The sequence below is a fragment of the Peromyscus leucopus genome, chromosome 4 (assembly GCF_004664715.2).
Source record: "Peromyscus leucopus breed LL Stock chromosome 4, UCI_PerLeu_2.1, whole genome shotgun sequence".
In the NCBI taxonomy this organism is placed as follows: Eukaryota; Metazoa; Chordata; class Mammalia; order Rodentia; family Cricetidae; genus Peromyscus; species Peromyscus leucopus.
The window spans coordinates 108,756,880-108,780,647 of NC_051066.1; the positions used below are offsets into that span (position 1 = coordinate 108,756,880).

Here is a 23,768-nt window from a genome sequence, read left to right on the forward strand (position 1 = left end):
CTATAGAACAGTTCAAGCTAACTTCAGCTACATGATACTCCACCTCAAAGATAAATGTACACATGATGACACATATCTGTAATCAGCACTCAGAAGGCCAAGGCGGGAGTATATTTATAGTGAGATCTTAAGATAAGCACTTAAGTAATTTAAAAAAATGTTCAACCAAAACTTCATACTCTATTTTTATAAATTCCATCATCTTAAGTTTAGATCTATAATTTTCACATGAGATCTTATGTAATAAGAGGCAGTCAAAAAAATAAAAAAATAAAAAGCCGGGCATTGGTGGCACGCACGCCTTTAATCCCAGCACTCAGGAGGCAGAGGCAGGTGGATCTCTGTGAGTTCAAGGCCAGCCTGGTCTACAGAGCTAGTCCAGGACAGGGTCCAAAGCTACAAAGAAACCCTGTCTCAAAAAACCAAAACAAAACAAAAAAAAAAAAGAGGCAATCAAAAAGACACTCACAAAAAAACTAAAAATACCATCAAATTAAATAATTTAAAGATTACAAAACTTTTAATATGTAACAAGTTTCACTCAATATGTTTAAGTCTACCTTGATTCTGTTGCTATCAAGAAAATGTAGCTAGGTAATACCACTATCAAAGCATGTTCTCTTCCCTCAAAAAACAGAAATCAGCAGAGGCAGCAAAGAAGCTAGAGGTTAAGGAACCGGTACATATAATTAACAGGACAGGCACACTGTATAAGGGCATTAGGGAAGGTATCAAGCAAGTATTACTTGCAGGAAGCAAAAGAGCTAACAATTTCTATTACAAGTGTCATTAGGTTGGGACCTTAGCATAGAGTCTTTAAAACCTGACATAAGTTTTACTAGCTTTTTAGACCAGCAAGATGGCTGAGCAGGTGCAAGTCCCGCTATGCAAACCTGATGTCTTAGTTACTTTTCCACTGCTGCGATAGTACACCATGACCTAAAATAAAGCAACTTAGGGAGGGAAAGGGTTTATTTTAGCTTACAACTTACAGTTCATTATCCAGGAAAGACAAAGCAGGAATCGAGGCAGAAACTAAAGAAGAGGCCATACAGAAGCACTGCTTGCATGCCTCTCTCAGTTTGATTTCTTTCTTTCTTTCTTTTTTTGGTTTTTTAAGACCTCAGTTTGATTTCTTATACCATCTAGGACCACCTGCCCGAGGGTGGCACAATGAGCTGGGCTCCCCACATCTATCATTAATCAAGAAAATACCCACAGATTCACCTACAGACCAACCTTATGGACACATTTTCTCTATTAGGATGCCCTCTTCCCAGGTATGTCTAGGTTTGTGTCAAGTTAACAAAAAAACAACCAGTATATCTGGAAAACTGGGTTCAAACCCCAGACCTACATACAGATGGGACCAAATTGCTAAGTGTCCTCTGACCTTCACATGAGAATGTGGCATGCACATCCCACCAATACACACAATAAAATAAAAAATTTTATTAACTTGTTGCTAAACATATTAAGTTATAAAGTAAATCTACCATCACAGTGAATTGTTATAATTAAAGGTACATTGAAGCTGAGGGTGTAACTCAATTGAGAATGTTTGTCTAGCATGCATAAAGCCCCACAAAACTGGGCATATAGAGGTCCATGCCTATAATTAAGATCATCCTTGACTACACACTGAGTTAGAGGCCTGCTGAGGGAATTCCGCCATTCAGCCCAATAACCAATTGGATGAAGTGTTTTTTGGCATTATGGGTGTGGACTGCTCTGAGGCTATGTGACACCTTAAAAACTGTGGGGCTGGGGTCACAGGCTCTCTTGGGTGGTCAGAGCAGGAGCAAGCTGCTGAGAAGTGTGGCTTAAAGTTTGGTTCTCACCGCCCTTGGGCAGAACAGCAGGACAACTGGATCAACAGCAGTGTCTACCTTGTTCTGTGTTGTGAACGTACCTTATAAATCTCGTTCCTTAATAACTCTTACCAGGCACCTTACCAATGTCCCGAGGTCCAATGTGGGGCTAACCCACGTCCACCTGAAACCTGTGTGGCCTGCCTGGGTGCTTCTGCACCACTACCTGCGCAGTGAGCTGCATGCTCAAACTCATCTTTTAAAATCCCCACTCTGTCAGACATACACCCGGGCTGTGCGGCCATCCCCCTCCACCCACCTTTGTTCCACAGCCTGGTGTCCCAAGTTCTGCAGCCTGCAGAGTCCCACCAGCATTCAGGCTTTGGTCCAGCAAGCAGTTCCTGCCAGCTCCAGGAGCACAACACCTCTCATGCCCAAGTCCAGGTTTTTAAAATCCCCTCTGCTCCTGACCTGGAGCCAGTGGACCCACCAGAGGCGGGGCCTGCAGCAGACTGCAGCCATCACAGGTGCTACTTAGGCACAGCCCTGCCCCAGTCTGCAGTGCCTGCACCTCCTGCCTCAGAGCTGCCTGCAAGGCCTCCTGTCTCCCACGTGGCCCCATGAATGGGCTACAAAAGGCCTCATTAGGAGAAAAAAAACTTCCACCCTTTCTACCCAATCCATGGAAAGTTCTTTGAACGTTTTATATTTATATTACTTAATAGGCATAGACATCTTGTCCTGGTTTAAAATAGAATTCTACTGAGGTTGCTTATTCTGCTCCACTAAGTTTTTCTAAGGAGCAAAATCTAACCATTTACAAAAATAAGTTCATGCCTGAATTCTTTGTCTAGTCCCTCACTGAAATAACTACTCACCTCAAAAAAGTCAAAGATTAATTCCAAGTTATCTGGCTCCATTGTCTGTATGCTGTACTCAGTCCAGCGATCAGGCTGTAAGCCATACCCGCATTCTGGCTGTGAGTGTCTGCACTTGAACTCATTGTCACTTATTAAAGATATCTCCAGGCTGTTGGACATTTTGTGAAGAATAGTGGGAGACACCTTGTCGTCATCATCTTCCTCCAGACCCTCTAGTGTAAGCTTTACCCTGTATTGACAGGAGAAAATAATGAAACCCAGTAAGGGGGAAAAAAAAAATCACAGAATGTACATAAATACAAAGTGCTTTTCAAAGAACAAAAATAACATATTAGACAGACTATCCACACTGCAAGTTTATTTACTGTAATATTACTTATAGCTAGCTCTCAATGTCTTAGCCTTGAAAGAACAAGAACTCCTTTTGGGAGATCTCATTTTAGGTAGACAATTTGATAGATGGATTGATCTCCTAAGCACAAACTAAATCAAAATCTACTAGAGCAATTTTAAATGTACATTAGAATTGGAGGTTTAAACTGAACACTTGTGGAACATTCCTTTATACTGTGTGAAGATATGTCACTGTGATTGGTTTCATATAAAGCTAAATGGCCGATAACTAGGCAAGACTGTCAGGGCAGAGAACCACTGAGAAGAAGGCAGAGCGATGCAGATGTGAACAGGGCAGGAGGAACGTGGATGATGTAAACAAGCATCAAGGCAGCACAAAGATGAATAGAAATGGCTTAATTTAAGTTATAAGATCTAGCTAAAAACAAGCCTAAGCTATCGGTTAAGCTTTCATGATTAATAAGAAGTCTCTGTATGGTTATTTGGGAGCTGGCAGGAAGGACAGAAATATCCACCTACAGAACACTTGTCATATTCCTCTCTACCACAGTAATAGCCCAGGTACCTTATAAAAAGTAACTACTAAAGAAAGTATTACAGCAAACATCACTTTGTATATGTATAAATATTTTCTTTGTTTTTTATTTGGCCCATTTGTTTTAAAACAGGGTCTCACACTATGTACCTCAGGTGGCCTGGTACTAGCTATGTAGCCCAGGCTGGCCTGAAACTCACAGTAATCCTGCTATCTCAGCCTCCCTAGTGCTAGGATTATAGGCATGAGCCACAACTTGAGGCTTTATGCATAGATATTATTTGTACATATATGTACCCACTTCTTTTTTAATCGACCCAAGAATCTGTAATAAGCCTCATAGTAATGAACACAAAGATCAGTTACCCAAACCATAGGGCACAAGGACTAGTTTACTCCTAAAGAGAGGCAATTAGTTGTAGAAACTTTTAATGTCAAGAAGTATATTGAGGTCAGGACTATTTACTGTAATACCAATTATAGCTAGCTTTTGATTTCTTAGCCTTCAAAGAACAAGAACTCCATTTGGGAGATCACATTTTAGGTAGACAATTTGATAGATGGATTGATGGTTTTTGTTTTAAGTTATTGAAGTGTTTTGGGGTGCAATACCAGAACAGTATTATTAATGAAGTAATCTGCATGTTTGGCCTGTCAAAAACCATTATCTCCTCTCAGAAAGAAAACTCTAGGAATAGTTCTGGACAACTATTAATCAGCCAGAGGGATACATCATGAGAGACCAGAAATATACAGAAATGAGCAGACAAGAGAACCATTTAAAAGAGGGAGCAAGTCCAAAGGAAAGGGATCTGTGATGGAACAAAGATAAAAAAAAATCTTCAAATAGCTATATGATGCTGTAGTCCGCTACAAAGATACATTTCCCATCTATGGATGAGTAGAATAAAAAAGAAAGGTTTCTTTAGAACTTGGTACTACCGGATTGGGGATTTAGCTCAGTGGTAGAGCGCTTGCCTAGCAAGCGCAAGGCCCTGGGTTTGATCCTCAGATCAAAAAAAAAAAAAAAAAAAGAAAGAAAAAAGGTACTACTGAAATACATGTTCACTGCTATACTTAAAATGCAAATGCTATGCCAAGTTTTAAAATTACTGAGGCCATTACAGACACATTTGTTTTCTAAACCATGATGGCTAAGTCTATCATTAATATAAATTTCAGTGAAAAAGATGACCAGAACAGTCACCTATTTCTAACTATGCACATTTATTTCAAAAAGAATCAAATCTTTTATCATATAGAGTCCAACTACATAGAATTATAAGAGAATATTTTGGTTCAAGTCTAATGAGCAAAGTAGCAATCAAAACCCTCATAATGATTTCTATATAAACAAGAATGGCGTAAGATACAGTACTAATTTTCATTCAAATCAGACCCCCAACTATTATTTCTTAAATGCAGCACAGGAAAAACATCCTAAAGTCTTACTCTAATGAGACAATTCACTAAACTGCAGAGTAGTGCATGTCTACAACCTGTGCACTTGATCAGGCTAAAGCAGCAATTCAAGGCCACTTTGGGTACACAATGACCCCCCCATACACACACACACACTCAAAAGAATGTGTAACATATCTTCCCTTCATTTAAAACAATCTGTAAACAAAAACTTAATTATGCACAGCAGACTACTTTAAAAAAATGAAGTCAAATAGACAAGGCACACATATTAAATTCTCTCATCACAATAGCTAATATATGGGGGTTTAAAGTGCTACTGCAAGGTGACCATTACTGTTTGACAAACTTCCAGTATTTTGACATTGCAGACCACACTTCTCCAGCATGTTTTTACTTTTATTTTTAATGATTCTCACTATTAATGGCTTTCCCTTTGGGAATTTGTGTGGGCCTTGGCAAAAGATGAAAATGTGTACAATGGAAGCTTCTCTAAACAAAGTTAATTCTCTGGAAAAAAATATCACATTGTGTCCTCCTAATTACACAAAGAACAGGAAACTTAGATATTTACTAGACACAACTGATCCCAAGGATGAAATGCCTACAAGTCAGATGCACAGCCTGAGGCCATCAAGGGCAAAAGTTCAGTTAATAAGTATAGAGAAATCAGAATGGTATGGTATGGTATAATGGGAAAACAGTAAGACATTAGGACCTTCCCTTTCAGGAGTGCATTAGCGGAAACAGGTCCATATAAAAGACTAAGACACAAAGGGACACATTGAGGATAGTACTTATCCCTTGGAGGGATGAAAATAGCTCTTAAATTGTAGTGGAGTATCTAGTCCCAGAAGTCCTTTTCCCAAGGTCAGGCATTTGGAAAAGGGTCCCTATTTCCTCGGGGGCTTGAAAAAAGTTCCAGCTTGCTACAAAGAAAGTTAACTCTGGTCTCTGGAAAGAGGAACTTAACATATGATGCTGCCCATTGTCAAGATCAGTGCTAGATTCCTCAATTGCAGATCTCAAGCCACAGCCCAGCTCACACACCCCTTTTCTCCACTTTAATCCTATATGCAACTCTAGAGTATAAAAGGTTTAATCATTTTTCCATAAATGCTGCTGGCAATCATCCAGATTCACCCTGAGATCATGTCAGTCCCCCCACCCCCCAACTCCACACATCCTCTTTGGTAACTGAACACTCACCTACTACCTACCCCTGCTCAAGCAGGTCTCTGGCAGCCACTTTTTCTTGTGATTGGGATATGTTTTATAACATTTAGGTAAGTATAGCAAAACAACTAAAGATTTATAGGGTATATCATTATGAATTATATTAAAAAGATAATATCAAGGTCTCCCGTTACTGCAAATGGACATTTCTACCCAGCCTTGATATACCAGAAAAGCATGCTTGTTATATATCAAAACTTAGAATTCTTGATTCCAAAATCCCATGGTTAGAAGTCAAGAGTCAAAGTAGGCTACATCTTAAGGAAGCCAGCTTACTCAGATTTATGTTCAAAACTAATTTAACTATCTTAGCAAAGCTTTTCCATCTATCCCTAAAACAGGGAGTGGGGAGGGAGGAAGGGAAGAAGAGGAAGGAAAGCAGCAGACTCTGGAGTTGCCAGGATAACTTTTACCTTTCACTGTCAAAAACTAAGTCATAACAAAGTTGGGACTCTAAAAGCCATTTCTGACAATCATTTTCTGTTTATGCCATTTTCCTCTCTCCATAAAATTACTTATTTTATCAACTTTAAAGCAATCTCTACAGTATGAAAGGTTATTGACAGAAACTACTTGTTTTTATAAAAGAGAATTTTTCTGGTTGCAAATTTAGAGGTTAAGGCTAATATAAATGTGTGTAACAGTAGTATTTGAGGGAGATAAACAGTTCATCCTAGAATGCTATCATTTTAAAGGTCAGATATCTACAGTAATAGCAAAAATAAATGGCCTAAGTAATAAAATCACATGGTCATACCTAAATCTAGACTTTTTGAATTTTTTCTTGGTAATTGAGACAGGAGGTTTCTCAGAATAATGCAGACGTAATCTTATTTCAGTCTGACATGTAAGCCATCCAGAATCCAGTGTTTCAACACCATCTGGTGGGATAAAAAAGAAGGATAATATAATTACACAGCTGTAAGCAATCCAGTTAAGTTTAATACATATTAACAATTCTACTTCACATTCATATTTCAATACACTGAGATTATTTAATACTGGTCCTTTTCCAACATAAAATGTAATTAATACATTAACCGTAATTTAAAAAACCTTAAATGTGTCACTGAAAAAGAACTTTCATTTGAAGTTAGAGAAACAAAGCGAACTGACTACTAATAGTCAGCTACTTGGAACTTTGAGTAAATCTGTAAAAATTGTCATTATAACCTGGGAATGTCTGTACATTTTTAATCCCAAGACTCTGGAGGCAGAGGCAGGTAGGTCTCTGTTAGTTCCAGGCCAGCCAAAGCTACATAATAAGAGATCAGTCTCAAACAAACAAACAAACAAACAAACAAGGATTGTTGCTGGGCATGGCACCCTTCCATCTCAGCTGGGCATGGTACCCTGTTAGTTCCAGGCCAGCCAAAGCTACATAGTAAGAGACTTATCTCACAGATAGATAGATGGAAGGATGGATGGAAGGAAGGAGGGAGGGAGGGAAGGAAGGAGGGAAGGATGGAGGGAGGGAGGGAGGGGGGAAGATACATACATACATACATATATATATATATAAGGATTGTTGCTGGGCATGGCACCCTTCCATCCCAGCACTCAGGAGGCAGAGGCAGGAAGATCTCTGAGTTTGAGGCCAGCCTGGTCTAAAAACAAACAAAAAACAAAACTTGAAAGTCTTCATATCCAACTAAATCTGACTATGAGACTAGTATAAAAGACTGGAGAAAAGAGAAGAACTAAAATGTGTCAGCTCTGATTCTCACGCTTAATATGTGCCAGCCACCATAACATTCTGTTAATACCACTTAACTTGAAGTTGCCTACTAATGAAGATAATAAAATTTTCAAATACCAGTGGTGCTGTTTTCAACCTAACCTTTTAAATCAACAGGACTTAAAAAAAAAATCAAAAGGTGTAACTTATGTCTTAAAATCTTCTAATTTCAAACATTATTTGTAAAATGGACAAAGTCAAAGAAATGCTTTTCCACCCTGAAAACTAACTAAAGCTAAATTTAAAATGCACTGGGAAATGAAAAAGATAGCAACAAAGACAGAAATGCTACAATTTATGGCCATAAAAAGTAATTAACACGACAGATATTATGTCATACATTACAGCTGAAGAAAAATCTATTCTCTAGGGGCTGGAGAGAGTATATCTGCTCTCACAAAGGACCTGAGTTCAGATCCCAGGACCCACAGTAGACAGGTCACAACCACCTGTAACTCCAACTCCGAGTGTCACCCTCTTCTGGCCTCTGTGGACACCAGCACTCAGGTGCACAGAAACATACACAATTAAAAATAAAATGATCTTAACTGGGAGTGGTGGCCCAGAGGCAGATAGAGCTCTATGAGTTCCAGGCATGCCAAGGCTACATAGTGAAACCTTGTCTCAAAAAAAAACAAAAAACTAGCCGGGCAGTGGTGGCACACGCCTTTAATCCCAGCACTCGGGAGGCAGAGGCCAGCCTGGTCTCCAAAGCGAGTTCCAGGAAAGGCGGAGAAACCCTGTCTCGAAAAACAAAAACAAAAACAAAAAAACCAACCAAACAACCCATTCTCTATAAAGTTTTAAAACAACATATATATATATATAGTAAATAATAGGACAAGACCTTAAAAATAAGCATTAAAACTATTCAAACACTTTAGACTATATTATTTTCTTAATATAATACTTCCTAATGAAATATATGGGGAAAGGTTCAATTCCTTTTCAAATACTGCCATAGCATATATATTGCCTCTGTGTTTAATGTATATAGTAAATCCTCTAAAGAGCATTCTTGTCAGGAAAGTACAGTGGTTACCAGCAACTCATCTCTGGTTCAGAGTTAGACCACTTCTGATCCTTAGGTACAGCACTCAGGATAAGACAAGGCAGCAAGGCAGTCTGATGGACTGGGAGGCTTCAAACCACTAGAGAAAGTTTGAATTTTGTTTTGTTTTGTTTTGTTTTTTTGAGACAGGATTTCTCTGTGTAGCTTTGTACCTTTCCTGCAACTTACTCTGTAGCCCTGGCTGGCCTCGAACTCACAGAGATCCACCTGGCTCTGCCTCCTAAGTGCTGGGATTAAAGGCGTGCACCACCACCGCCATGCAGGAAGTTTGAATTCTGAGGATAAAGTACTTATCGGAGCAGAAAGGCATAAAAACAATTAACATCTTAAGCATATTTTGAAGATGTGTTTCTTTATTATAAATTAGTTTTTGAAGAGTTAGCAAGAATTACTAGAAAATTCTGGCTGTGTGGATTTATTGTAAACACATTATTTAAACATATAAAATCTGCCAATTTAGCCCACAAGCAACATTTAGCTCTTTAAATGTTTAGAACCATTATATTTTCAATATAAGTGTTAAAAAGAAATGGTAAGCTAACATTTTAATACTAATATATATAATTTTAAAAATATTTGTACCTATTTATGGGTATAGTATCATTAATTTAAAACATATATCCCATGTGTAATCAAATCAGAGAAATTAGCATTATCTACCTCCTCTACCAGGTATACTTCTTTATAATTATATAAACTCCTAAATCTGAAATGACCAAACACTAAATGCAAACCTTGAAGCTATTTATGATTTAACAGAATATACTTGTCTCTATTTTCAGTGTCGCACTGTGTTATCTCAGTATGTTACGTATCTCCAATGAGATGTTAAGGCAACAGGTTAATCATACCATTAGATGTTTTCAAAATACAGTCTCACTTACTGTGGATTCCAAATTGTCCATCATCAATAATGATTTCGCTTTCTGGAATTCAAGGAAAATAAAAGGCCTAGTTAAAAACTCATGATGTCTACAGAACGAATGAACAACTGAAAATTCACTTTAAGTACTGTTTACAATGGTAATTATATATATAATGTAAAGCAGCCTACGTGAATAAGCATGTTTATTGTGGCCCTGGATAAAGTATTCCCTTTCAGGAGGCCAGCAAGCAATGTTGGTCCTACAGACTTGAGTGATTGTTCACAAGGAGAGACAAGGTCCTGGGAAGGTGCTCTGTGGGATGGGACGAAGCTCAGCACCCACCATGCATGAGCCTACCAAGCTCCTTGCTTATGTCTCAAACCAACAGTCTTGGCACAATTAAAATGCTTATTCTTATGTGGTTCACATCCAGAACTTGGCTAAGTATTAATGTCCTCAAACCCCAACATTCTTGCAGCCAGCCAAAAGCTTTATAAACAGCATCAACTTACCTGTACATACAGAGCTGTGGAGAGCTACCAAGAGTAAATGCTAGCACAGCCCTTCACTAACAGTTCAAGATCATGAAAAAAGCTGCAAAGCTGTATCTAGTAAAACATGAAAGACGTTTCCTTCTTAGTACTCTTCTCAGCTTACTTTAAGCAAGCCTGAAACCATGTTAGAATAAATGGCGTGTTTCCTGAACACTGTCCAGCAGACTGCACATTGCCTTTAAGTTTACATCACCTTCCCCCCCAAAGCAGAACATTAATTTCTATGAGAACAGAAATAAAGTCATCCCACTTCTCACAATGCAAAAATATATTTAATTTCAAGATGCATCCAAATGTAAACTGTGTTTTAAAATACTTAATTCTCATTAAGCTCCAACTTCAATATGAACTATTGTAATTGTAAAGATGCTGCTGTAAAATCTATCAGAAATATATTAAATGTATTACATATATTATATGTAAGAAGAAAATCCAATAAGGAAGATGGAGTGAGACATCTATTTAAACACCATGTGTCCTTTAAAGAGGGCAAAGCAGAAACTCCTACCACTTCCTAATCTAAGCTACAAACCCCACAACCAGTTGTTACTCCTCAACTTTGATTTCCTGGAGGAACTAAAACATGTACTTCTCAGACTGATTCACTTCACAACTACAAGTGAGTAGTTTCATGTATGTAAAATGAGTGTCAAGATCTATTTCAGCATAGACAAGTGAACTAAAACACTTGGATGAAGAGAATTGCCTTTTTTTTGGCACAGAAAATTGAATTAAAAAACAAAAAAACCTCTGAATATAAATAATAGCACAGCCAAGAGGGAGTTTGAATGAATTAGAAGAATATATCAACTATAACAAAGAAATGTAAATTCATTTAAGTATTTACTAGTATTTAAAAAAAACAAATATAACTATTAGCATTCAAAATTGAACTCTTGAGAGTTTTTGTTTTAGATAAATTCTTTCTTAAAATGTTCTCTAAATTTGAACAATAAAGCCATGAATCCTCAGTAAAGAATATTAACTTTCTAACAACTCCAAATTTCAATGTCTCATAATAATCTAAAACCCCCAAATAAAAATAAGTAGACAAGCATTTCTAATAGTTTATAAAGAAAGGCTATACAAACTGTTTAGTTTTGGAAATAAGATCCATGAAATGTTAAGTGATTATCTGTAGTACTGACAATGCATTGATTTTAAATTTCAGAATAAAAATGCACTAAGTCCCTAAGCCACTGTGCAGCACATTAGTAACTTTATGCATACGCCTCAAACAGATGCAGTTAATGCCCATACCTAAAGGGGTTATTGATCGTGGTTGTAGATGAGTCTCCCACTTGTGAACTATGACTTGACATGGACCACCGATAGTCTGCAATTTAAAAGTTAAACGTCTGCAATAATTTCTTATATCTTATTTCTACCCATGGTTTCATTAGATGTTTGTGGCCTAAGTCTTACACTAAATATGAGAACAAGAAATTCATCTTGCTAATTATCAATACTATTATGTCCCAAATCAGACTTGTACCCAGGTCACAAAACATGATGAAATACTACAAAAAAAAAAATGAGTTAAAGCAATAAATAAAAAGAACTGAGATGAACTGGCACACAAAACTCTCTTTAACCCAAATGCAAATTTATCTACAATACTTTGTTTTTTTTTTTAAAGAAAAATTAACTTTGCACTAATATTAATTCTATTTTAAGTTAAAGTTAACATCAATTATACTTCCTTTGGTATGTCAAAGGGATGTTTCTAAATATTCCCCTACATGTTCAAGAGACAGCCTAAACAACCTATGAGAGCAGGACAAGATCACTTAGCACATATTACTGCAGGAACCTAGAGGTATAGCAAAATCTTCTACTTAAGAATACTGCTTATTACATTTCTCATATTATAGTAACTCATGTTTGCAAAGAGCACAAGAAATCCTAGAAGAATACATAAGTGAACAGCCAAGTCTGAAGAATAACTGTGGTAAAGGGAAACTAAATTAACACCAAATTTGAGATTTACGCTTTCAAATTTAAAAGCCATGGTATAATAATTTCTTATGTTGATATCATGTTTCCTTACTAGTAAAGAAAATTATGTGCTGTTGCTGCCACACAATTTTAGAACAGGAATGAACCAACAGCAAAGGCCCTCTGAACAAATACAAGGCAGACTAAAGAAACTTACATATTTAAAATCATATGCCAAAAAAAGTACTTAAACATTTTAAAAGCAGACTTTGAAACTGTAACCCTGTAAGATAGAATTTTTTGTATACTCTGATAATTTAAATAAAATATAGAGAAGCAAAAAGGAAATACAAAAATTACTCACTATTACACTATTTCTGAATAATTACTACCAACATAAATCTTTGAACTTGGAATATATAAGCTTCTCTGTGTATATTATACACCTTTAGATGGCTCTTCATAAAAGTATTCCACAATCTTATTGGATTTAATTATTGATTTAATTTGGTAAATATGTCAATTAATCAGTATTCAACAAAACAGGCATAGTATTAAACAATATAATTCCAGAACTTAAAACAGGTAAATTCTTTTCTAAAATTTATAAACAGTTAAAAACTACAACAGCACTGGAGGTTTACTCAAATCATTAACTCTGAGATACTAAATGACATGTTCTTTCACAATAACTCTTTGCCATTACATTGGTCGTCTAAAATATGATGAATATTATAATTTCTAATACACTAAAAAAAGGACATTTAATCCTACAATACCTGCTATATGCTTAAAACTGTCTTTAAACTGTTTTTACATTAATTAAGAGTGTGAGTGCGTGTGTGTGCGTGTTCCTATGCTCACACATGCAGGCATATTTTCATCTGTCTTTTATTTTAATCTTCAAAAGAAGCAAATGTATACATTAAAAACAGGTATGTTTCTTAGTAATGAAAACAAAGAGTTATCTAAGCTTTTTCTCATTCACTCTACCTCTTTATTACATCCTTCTACCTCCTGGCAGCCAAACTACCTTTCAAAAATGGTGTGGACTTATCAGTAATCAAATATGAAATAAAAGAGTGCCATGAATAGAACTATTAACAGGGATAAAAACAGGAAGAAAAGAGAGTTTGTTTTGCTTTGGTGTCGTTCCAGCGTCAGGATAACTCTACGGAATGATGACTACAGTACCTACCACCTACAAACAGTCTTATGAATTATTATATATTTCATAGAAAACCTATTTTAGTAATTATTTTAATATCTTGACTTTCATCAATTAGTAACAGATCTATTATTCACATAGATTTGAATTATGAGGAATAGTTTAATAGGTGACTTTCTGTCTACAAGCATTCCCACTATAGATACGTGTTGGCTGATACAGCATTAGAGAGTAAAGAAACAAAAACAACACACCTTTGATCCCAGTACTCAGGAGCCAGAGGCAGATAGATCTGAGTTGAGGCCAGCCTGGTCTACATAGCCAAGTTCCAGACCAGTCAAGGCTACATAGTAAGACCCTCATCTCAAAAACAAAACAAAACAAAAAACAAACAAAAACCCTAGTTTTAAAGTAAGTACATTGATTTCTAAGCTGTTGACTATGACTTTTACATACATTAGAGAATATAATCTTAAATTTAAATTTCACTGATGGGCTTAAAAAAAAAATAACACTGGCCAGGCGGTGGTGGCACACACCTTTGATCCCAGCACTTGGAAGGCAGAGACAGGTGGATCTCTGTGAGTTCGAGGCTAGCCTGGGCTACCGAGTGAGTTCCAGGAAAGGCGCAAAACTACACAGAGAAACCCTGTCTCAAAAAAACAAAAAAACAAAACAAAAAAAAAAAAAGCAAAAAAAAAAAAAAAAAAAACTGAAATATTAGGAAATTTAAAATCTCAGAAATGATTCAAAAATACATAATCCACCGGGCAGTGGTGGCGCACGCCTTTGATCCCAGCACTTGGGAGGCAGAGGCAGGCAGATCTCTGTGAGTTCGAGGCCAGCCTGGGCTACAGAATAAGTTCCAGGACAGGTTCCAAAGCTACACAGAGAAACCCTGTGTCGAAAAACCAAAAAAAAAAAAAAAAAAAAAAAAAAATCCTTTATGTTAATATGCTAATCTATAGGCTAAATACAATCATTCATTCTTATTCTTTAAAATTTTGAGAAAGAATAGTTTTATTTCTTCAAATGATGTGATAACTTTAAGCTTTTGGAATACAGTAGGTTATTTTTGGAGAAAAAGTAACAAGCATTTTATTAACATAAATACCTGCAGTTACTTCACAATTTAATATATAAAATCATGACTATAGAAATATTTCTAAACATTACTAACAAAAATGTTTGCATTAATTTCTGAAAAGATTTACTTATTGCTTTCTCTTTAAAAAATTATTTTTAATTATGTATAGGTGTGTCTGCATGTGGCTGTGTGGTGCAGGTGCCCTTGAGGCCAGAGGCATCAGATCCCTAGAAGCTGGAGTTACCCACCACTGTGAGCTAACTGTGGTAGGTGCGGGGAACTAAACTCAGGCTCTCTGGAAGAGCAGCAACAGCCCCTAGCCACCGATCGGTTTCTCTAGCCCACTTGTTGCCTTCTAACACCACTCAAGTACAACAAGCAACAGGAGAGAGAAAGGACACGGAGATGAGTTTGCTGTATGTTTTTAATACATCAGCACACCAAACTGTGAGTCAGGTAAAGGCACTGCTTAAAGACAAACTTTACTAATTCCATTCGTCCCACAATTTAAAATACAACCTGCATATAAGAAGATTTTTTTTTAACTCTACAATACCAAATACAATATTATGTAACTACATTTCTAGTAAGTCCAATAAGAAAATGATCATCCCGACAATCAAATAAAGGTAGACCTCAAGTTAACAGTAAAGCATTTGGCATCCAGAAGAATATTATTATATCAAGAAGCCACTCTAAAAAATGACAAGCTAGCCTATTGTAACAATGAGCAATTATCTTATAACTGACTGACTTGTTAAAGCATTTTAAAAATTAAGAGATGAAAGTCAAAATAAAAGTTAACAATGAATTAAATTATGAGTGTTAGCATTATAAAAATTATGATACTTTTAAAACATAATGGCTTGTTTTCACAAAAAATTAGTTTTTCAAAAAACATAATAAAAATTGGGTACATTTCACTCTAAAAAAAAATCATCAACTCCTTAAATTTAAATTTTAATTCCTTAAAAAAGTAGTTTAGGGCCTGAACAGATAGGTTAACTGTTAAAGACACTGGCTGTCCTCCCAAAGGACCCAGGGTTCAGTTCCAGTATCCACACAGTGGCTCACACCCATCCATAATTCTAATCCTAACTGTGATGTCCTCTTCTGGCCTCTGGGGATTCCAGGCACACACATGCTGCACAGGCATGCAGACTCACAGGCAAAATACTCATAAATGAAATAAATAAGTCTTTTTAAATTTCATTATTTAGTGAAGATGTGAAATCAACAGACTCTATGTGGACCCACACTGAGTTTCCATTCTAGGAATGTCCATCACCTTTGTTTGCTATATTTAAATAAAGGAACAATTGCTTCCTGTAAAATTACTGAAATTTATCACATTAACACCTTACTCTCACTTTACAATGCCTATAAGAATAAACACAGCTTTGAGAAACTGAGAAAAAGGAGGAGCTCACAATACCCTCCCTTTCTTGTGCTCCACAGATCATCAATTTGCTAGGGATAGATATTTTCTGCAGTGTTCTAGAGATTGGCAAGTTGTTTATTCTCCTATAAATAACCCTTCACCCATGCACCTGTAAGCAATTGCAATCAAACTCACTGGTACTCGAGCACATACTCATGGATGTGCATGTGTGCATTCATGTGTGCACATGCGCGTGCGCACACATACATACACACACACACACACACACAACACACACACACACACACACACACACACACACACACACCAAGAAAGAAAATAGAAAAACTGAGATAAAAAGGACTTTACAATTCTAGCAAACTAAAAAGAACATGTTGAGGAGAAGAAAAGTATGGAAAAACAAGAATTGTGACATTGTATTTGCTTACAATAAAACTTAGTAATGAATGGGACTCAGGAAGCCTGTATTCAAGCCCTTCATCTTACAGATAGAGCTGGCATCCATCTAAAGGAGAAGAGCAATCACAAGCTCATCTGCCTCAAGTTCTATAGCTGCCTAACTAGACCTCCTAAAACTCCTGTCCAGTGACCTGCTTATCTTCCACTTCAGCTTTCCTATCAACCATAATATTTATAAGATATGGATTCAACTCATTCATGTATTTTCATTATTCAAGATTCCTTACATCTATCATTTGGCAATACACTGTTAAGACAAAGTTTCATAATAATTATAATAAAAAAAAGTTTCATTTTAAAAAGGCTAGCAACTTTTAGAAGTGTCACTTTAAGCTGGCATGAGGGGAAAAGACTGTAGCCATATGCATGGGATTTTATGTAGCTATTTACTCTAGTCCATGAAAAACATACTTACCAGGGCAGCCCCTGCATCACACGGTACATGTGTACACGATACAGAGCAAGCACCTACTTAAAGAAACACACTCACCAACATATACTGTAAACTTTTGCAAGTATTACAAGGGAAAACTCAGTTGGTTACTGTTAGGCAGATTTCCTGCCAATTTTCCAAGAGGTATCAGTGGACTAATCTGCTGCTTTTGGTTACATTTTTTTTCATGAAAATAACCACACTACAAGTTGGCTTATTGTGGCCTGTGTTGACAATAGTTTTATATAACTGCCCAAAGGACTCACTTTCACTGTCCAGATCCTCCTTTCCAAATAACATTTAATTTCCCATAACACAAAGTTTCTGTATACCAGGACTCTCATACATGTAATCCTGAGTGCCATGGTTTGTTTACTCATACATATTGCTCAATTTGTACTGGAGGACTGGACCATGAGGTACAACCCCTAGACCAACCAAATAAGCAGATGCTCTTTTTTGTTAGACTATTGTCAAGATAAGCCAACACCATGATTACCCACAATGTAATTTCAGTTCAATTACTGAATGTTTACAAAATATTCTTGGAATAAAAAACGTAATAGGTGCAAAAGACAGCTAGAGTGGATTTGTCCGTTTTTATGACAGCTGAGAGTGAGGTAACAGTGGTTGCTAATATGTTCATATATAAAAGTATTCTGTAATTCCCAAGGGAAATACATTTTTTTCCAAAGGCCTAGTCCATGTTTTGTTTCCTACATCCCTGCTAAACCCTTGTTCACATGCACAAGTGTGACAAAGGTAAAAATCCAAAGGGAAAGAAGGAATCCTTTCACTAAATAAATCAATGTCTGTAAATTAAGGAAACAAGTTAATATTTTCTTTTCTGAAAGTTAAAACAATCCTAAAATAATAAATGTGAACAGGTAGATTGAGAACCAACAGATGCTCAACACTTTTGGAGAAGACCCTGACTGATCAGCAGCATCTATGGAAATCTCTAAGAGGAATCACTCTGCTTTTGGTAGGTGTTAAACAATGCAGCCACTAAGAGACAGATGACTGCCATGAAATAATTTTTAAAAACAGTAACTTGCTTAAAGTTGGCTAACGTACTTCTCTAAATGTATTTATGCCATATAATATTAAAAACAAATGAAAAAAATTGTAATTGATACTAGTTTACAAAGTTACAGAAAATCCATGCATTAGATAACACTGTAGAACATACTTACTATTTATTAGTCTTTTAAAAATCCCATGACAGACAATGTTTGTCTGTGAAGTAGGTACTTACTTGTTTTTCTGTTTTTGTTTTTGGTATGAAAATGTTATTGAGAGTTCTATTCCTATTTGACCAAAACATACTCATTTAACTTCTAATGTTTTCAAACTTAAAGCAGTTGCTTTTGAAAGTCCTAAAGAAATTGGAAAATAAAGAAAAACATACCTTTGGTTCTAAAAAGCACCCTCTGAAGTAGCGGTACTGAATTGATATTCCTCTACTGAGAGCAATCGTTGCTTTCCATAACATACTGGTGGATTGGGGACAAAAAAGAAACCAAACAAACATCAATATCAAAGTAAAATGTATAAAGAACTCATAATTCACAAAAGTTCTCAAATAAGGACCCTACTGTTGTGGGATACTTGTACACTAAGTGAAGATGTGTTCCTGTGATTGGTGTAATAAAAAGTTAAATGGCCAATAGCTAGACAGAAGAGAATAGGTGAGACTTCCAGGCAGAGAGAGGAAGACATAGGGCTGAATGTATGCATGTAAGATTCACCAGCAAGACATGGAGATGAAACAGGAGGTGCAGGATGAAAGAAAGGTAACACCACATGGCAGAACGTAGATTAATATAAATAGGTTAATTTAAGTTATAAGAGCTAGCTGAGAACAATCCTAAGCTAAGGCCAAACTTTCATAATTAATAAGTCTCCATGTCATATGTGAGCTGGCGGCTCAAAGAAAAATCCAACTACATCCTACCCATGATTTTACTCCAGGCTTGTCCAGCAGGCAGTGAGAATGCAGTGTTAACCCCATTCTCAAGGAGTTTGCTTTCCTGTGTGGGTAAACAAATACATAGCAAACTACAAACACTAAACTAGCCAGGCAGTGGTGGCCCATGCCTTTAATCCCAGCACTCGGGAGGCAGAACCAGCCAGATCTCTGTGAGTTCGATGTTAGTGCTAGCCTGGTCTACAGAACAAGATCCAGGACAGGCACCAAAACTAAACCCTGTCTTGAAAAACAAAAACAAAAACAAAAACAAAAACAAAAACAAAAACAAACACTAAACTAACAAGGCCAGGTAGGGAGGTGTAGGTCTGTAACACCAGTACTTGGATGGTTGAGGCAGAAAAATTCTGAGTTCTAGGTCTGAGTGGACTGCATAGCAAGTTCAAGGCAAGCCTCAGCTACATGGTAAGACCCTGTGTTTAAAAAAAAGAAGAAAGAAAAAACAAAAACACTCCAAATTTGGGAGGAAGCTTTAGAGCAGAATCCTCAGTGAGAAAATATCTGACTGAGAGCTAAAGAATGAGAAGGAATCAGCTATACACAGAACCACAAGAACTTCAGACAATCAAATCAAAGCAATATATACTGTCAATCTTCTCTTGTCTTCCAACTGGCCATTAAAAGGTTTTGGCCATAAGTGAGCCATGAACACTGGTAAGTTATAGTCCCAAGCCTAACTGTCTTTTGTCCTTTAACTTAAAATCACCCCGCTGGTATTTCTCATAGGGACACTAGATGTTTACGTACAATATTTAGGACAACAGCAACACAAATGTCCACAATTGAAATAAGTGCCACCTTTGTTGACATCTATCAATTCTATCCTAACCACTCTGCCATGAAGATTAGAAAATTAAAGCCTGGATCCATGAACTCTGCCCAAGATTACAGTTAACTGCATACACCTAGATCTGCCCTTTCCTAGTCCATTGCACTAGCAACAAGCTTATACTGAATTTAATGCTACTAATGACTACATGTTTTACTCATTAATATCACATACATCCCAGAAAGTAGTTTCAGCCAAGTATAGTGACACACACTTGTGACACCAACTGCTTTGGAGACTAACACAGGAAATTTGCAAGATCAAGTTTGGCTTGGACTATAATATGAGTCCAAGTATATTCTGAGTAACTTAGTTAAGATCCAGTCTCAAAATACAAAATAAAAACAGAAGCTAAGCCAGGCATGGTGGTGTACACCTTTAATCCCAGCACCCAAAAGGGCAGATCTCTTTGAGTTCAAGGCAGCCTGATCTACATAGTAAGCTCTAGGCCAGCAAGAGATACATGGTGAGATCTTGTCTCAAAAACAATTTTTTTCTTCTCTTTTTTTTTTTTTTTTTAAGAGGCAGCAAGATGGCTCAATGAGTAAAGACAGTTAGCCAGGCAGTGGTTAAAGAATTAAAGAAACCTTGGGCTGGAGAGATGGCTCAGTGGTTAAGAGCACTGACTGCTCTTCCGAAGTCCTGAGTTCAATTCCCACCAACCACATGGTGGCTCACAACCACCCGTAATGAGATCTGGTGCCCTCTTCTGGCCTGCAAGGACACATGCATGCAGAACACTGTATACATAATAAATAAATAAATAAATCTTTTTTTAAAAAAAAAAAAAAAAGAAAGAAACCCAGCATATAGGAGGCAGGGGCAGGCTGACCTCTGTGAGTTCCAGGACAGCCAGGGCTGTACAGAAAAACCCTCAAAAAAATAAAATAAAATAAAATAAAAATCAAATAGAGTAAAGACACTTGCCACCAAGCCAGATAACCTGAGTTTGATTCCCAAGACCCACTTGGTAGAAGAGAACCTATTCACAAAAGTTGTCTACACATGCCATGGCATGGGTTAATTCAGACACATATATACACATAAATAAATAATATATACATAAACAAATACAATTAAAAAAAACAAGAGAGTGAAAAAAAGGACAAGTAAAGAGCTCAGTAGGAAAACATTCCTCTTGCATGTACAAAAAGGCCCTATGTTCAATCCCCCATACTTCCCCCAAAACAAAAATAACTTCATATACCAGGTGTGGATGTGTGTGCCTGCAATCTCAGCACTCAGAAAACTGAAGCAGGAGGGTCACAAGTTCAAGAAAAGTCTCAAAACAATAATATAATAATAACAACAGTTCAATGGCAGTATGCATGTTTAGCATGTATGAGGGCCAATATTTGATCCCCCCCACACAAACACACACATACAAAGAAAGATAAAAGCAGCAATGGACTGAGAAATCTAGAGAGAATACCTAGATTCTGTTTTAAATGAGAAAAGCCCATTTGGAAACATAATGGTTGGTAAAGACAGTCTAGTGGCACAGGCCTGCCCAAACAACTGAGGAAGCTGAGACAGGTCTCAAGTTCACGGCTCAAGACCAGCCCTGGGTAACTCAGCAAGATATCATCTCAAAATATAAAGGAAATGGCTGTGTGTGTAACTCAGTGGTTTAGGACTTGCTTAGCGTGTGCAAAGTCTTAGGTTAAATTCCCAGTTCATCCAAAATGGAGGGGGGCTCTCTCAGGAGAGATGGGTTCTTTGGGATGGACCGGTGAGTAAAGGTGCTTGCTGCCAAGCCTGCTCATCTGAGTTCTATCCCCAGCACCCAGATGGCAGAAGAGAGCTGACTCGGGCAACTTGTCCTGACTCAAACACACACAGTGGCAAGCAAACATACACGTACACAAATATACATGTACAATAAAAAATGTTAATTAATAAAAGGGGGGTGAGAATGATAAGAGTCAAAAGATGTTAAAAGTTTGGAATGGAAGTTAAGGAATCTCTTTTTCCACAAACTTTGTACAGTGATTTTACTCTTTGAAATTGTATACATGACAACTTTCATAAAAATTAAACTAAAAGAAACACTATATACAGATTACCTCAGTAGTCCCTAGTTTATAATACAAATGTCACCATTATTCTATAACCTGGCATTTCTGTACTCACCTTTCTCCTGTCTCATTCTCTGGAAGAAGAGCCACAGCATTTTGAGGATTCCAGTTTCCCAGGGCATCACAGCTTCCACATATTGCAAAAACCTCTCCTAAAGAAATCAGAACCAAGTTCAATTCCCAGCACTTACATGGTGGCTCACAACCATCTGTAATGAGATCTGGCACCCTCTCCTGTATACATAATAAATAAATAAATCTTTAAAAAATAAATAAATAAAAATAAAAAAAAATAAAAAGAAATCAGAACCGCCAGGCTTTTCCAAACAGGAAATTTTCTGATTTTAGGAAGCAAGAAGAGAACAGTCAGCTATAACTGTCTTCAGAGTCTCCTTGAGTCAAGAAAGGGAGCCTCAGGCACGGCTTCTGACCCACTGCCATTCTATCCCCTTGTAAGTTAATGTGACTCATCTCTCCAGAACCAGAGGCAGCAAAAAGAAATAGGCACTGGAACAAGCCTTTCTTCATTTGTTCAACTACTTAGTAAGCAAATAACAAGCATGCAAGTAGCAAAGTGATCAAGGCAGTCCCTTCATTGACACTTTCAACTTCAAGAAATAAACACCAAAAAGGGTTTTTGTTTGTTTTTTGTTTTCTTATTTTGTTTTTTGGAGACAGGGTCTTACTATGTAGCTCTGGCTGTCCTTGAACTTACAGGGAGCCACCCATCTCCACCTCCAGAGTGTTAACATTGTGCTCCCAAAAACATACTAAGAATTCTAGAGAAATATTAATTAATAGCTGTTGGGAAGTCTCCTCCGACACCCACCTCTGCTCCTCTACCTCCCTTCTCATCTAGTCATGAGTATCAACCATCTCTGCTTCACTCCCTAAAACTGAGTGCCTGCCCATTCCCAAAGTTGGTTACTTTGTGGCTTACTCTGATCAGTTCATCTGCTTGATGTGGTCAGTTTCTTTTAACTTAACCTGCCTACTTACAATTCCCTTCAAGAGTATAGTATGGGGGCTGTGGAAGTATAACAGCTCTAGCCTTGATCCCTAAAACCTGTAATCCCACCACTTGGGAAATGGAAGCACGAGGATCCTTGGCTACCTAGAAAATTCCAGGCAAGCTTGAAATACATGAGACCCTGTCTCAGACAGAGTACAGTTTAGTCTGCAGTCTCTCTAAGGAGGCTCCACATAGGTCCAGAGGTGAGCAACAGCCAGTGAGACCCACACCATCAGCTAACCATTGGCAATATGCAGTCTGAAGAATAACAGCCCAGAGTAAATGAGTAAAGCTGTACTAGGTTTTCTGGCTGAGGACATAACCAGAAATGCACGTGCACACAGGAAAACACATGCAGGTACACACAATCAATTGCTGTGGTGATTGCTAGAACAAGCATGTTAGCTATAGAATGAGTCAATCATTTATTCTTTGAAGACATTTACTATGCTCCTCATCTGTCTGTACCAAGCTCTGTGCTAGGTTCAGAAATTTATCATTAAGACAAGATCATGTTGTCATAAAGCTTACCATTTGTCTATAGGGCAAATTACTCAAGTAATTCTAAAAATCTCTAGAAAATGCTGCAAAAATAGTGCCAGAACCTGAGGAAATGTCTCAGAGGCTCTCACCTCGAAAAAGGTGAGAGTTAAGGGTCACATATGGAGGCAGAGGAAAACAGAATTTGAAAAAAAAACAAAAACTCACAAAAGAGGAATAGGGGAGGGGGGAGTAGCAGATCTGGAGAACTGAAAGGCAGCTGATATAAGCAGAACATAGCAAATAGCAATATTCAAACCCAAGTGTGGCAGTGTTTTGGTATGATACCTTACAACAAAATTACTTCATGGTACTTTAACAGATACTAGAAAATGATATAAAGAAAATTCACAAGTAGCAGAA

General features: G+C 37.1%; 1 protein-coding gene across 4 annotated transcripts in view; it reads right to left on the reverse strand.

Annotated features, from left to right (window-relative positions):
- Gpcpd1 (glycerophosphocholine phosphodiesterase 1) overlaps positions 1-23,768 on the reverse strand; it is a 57,222-nt gene that overhangs the window by 25,508 nt on the left and 7,946 nt on the right. For 3 of the 4 annotated variants that reach the window (XM_028878626.2, XM_028878627.2, XM_028878628.2), the window contains exons 3-8: positions 21,909-22,005; positions 18,368-18,452; positions 11,730-11,805; positions 9,934-9,975; positions 6,997-7,120; positions 2,690-2,921 (exon numbers count right to left, since the gene is read on the reverse strand). In XM_028878626.2, coding sequence (XP_028734459.1) covers positions 2,690-2,921; positions 6,997-7,120; positions 9,934-9,975; positions 11,730-11,805; positions 18,368-18,452; positions 21,909-22,005 — 656 coding nt within the window. Of the gene's footprint in view, positions 1-2,689; positions 2,922-6,996; positions 7,121-9,933; positions 9,976-11,729; positions 11,806-18,367; positions 18,457-21,908; positions 22,006-23,768 lie in introns of those variants that run through there. The other variant, XM_028878629.2, reaches the window with a different exon arrangement.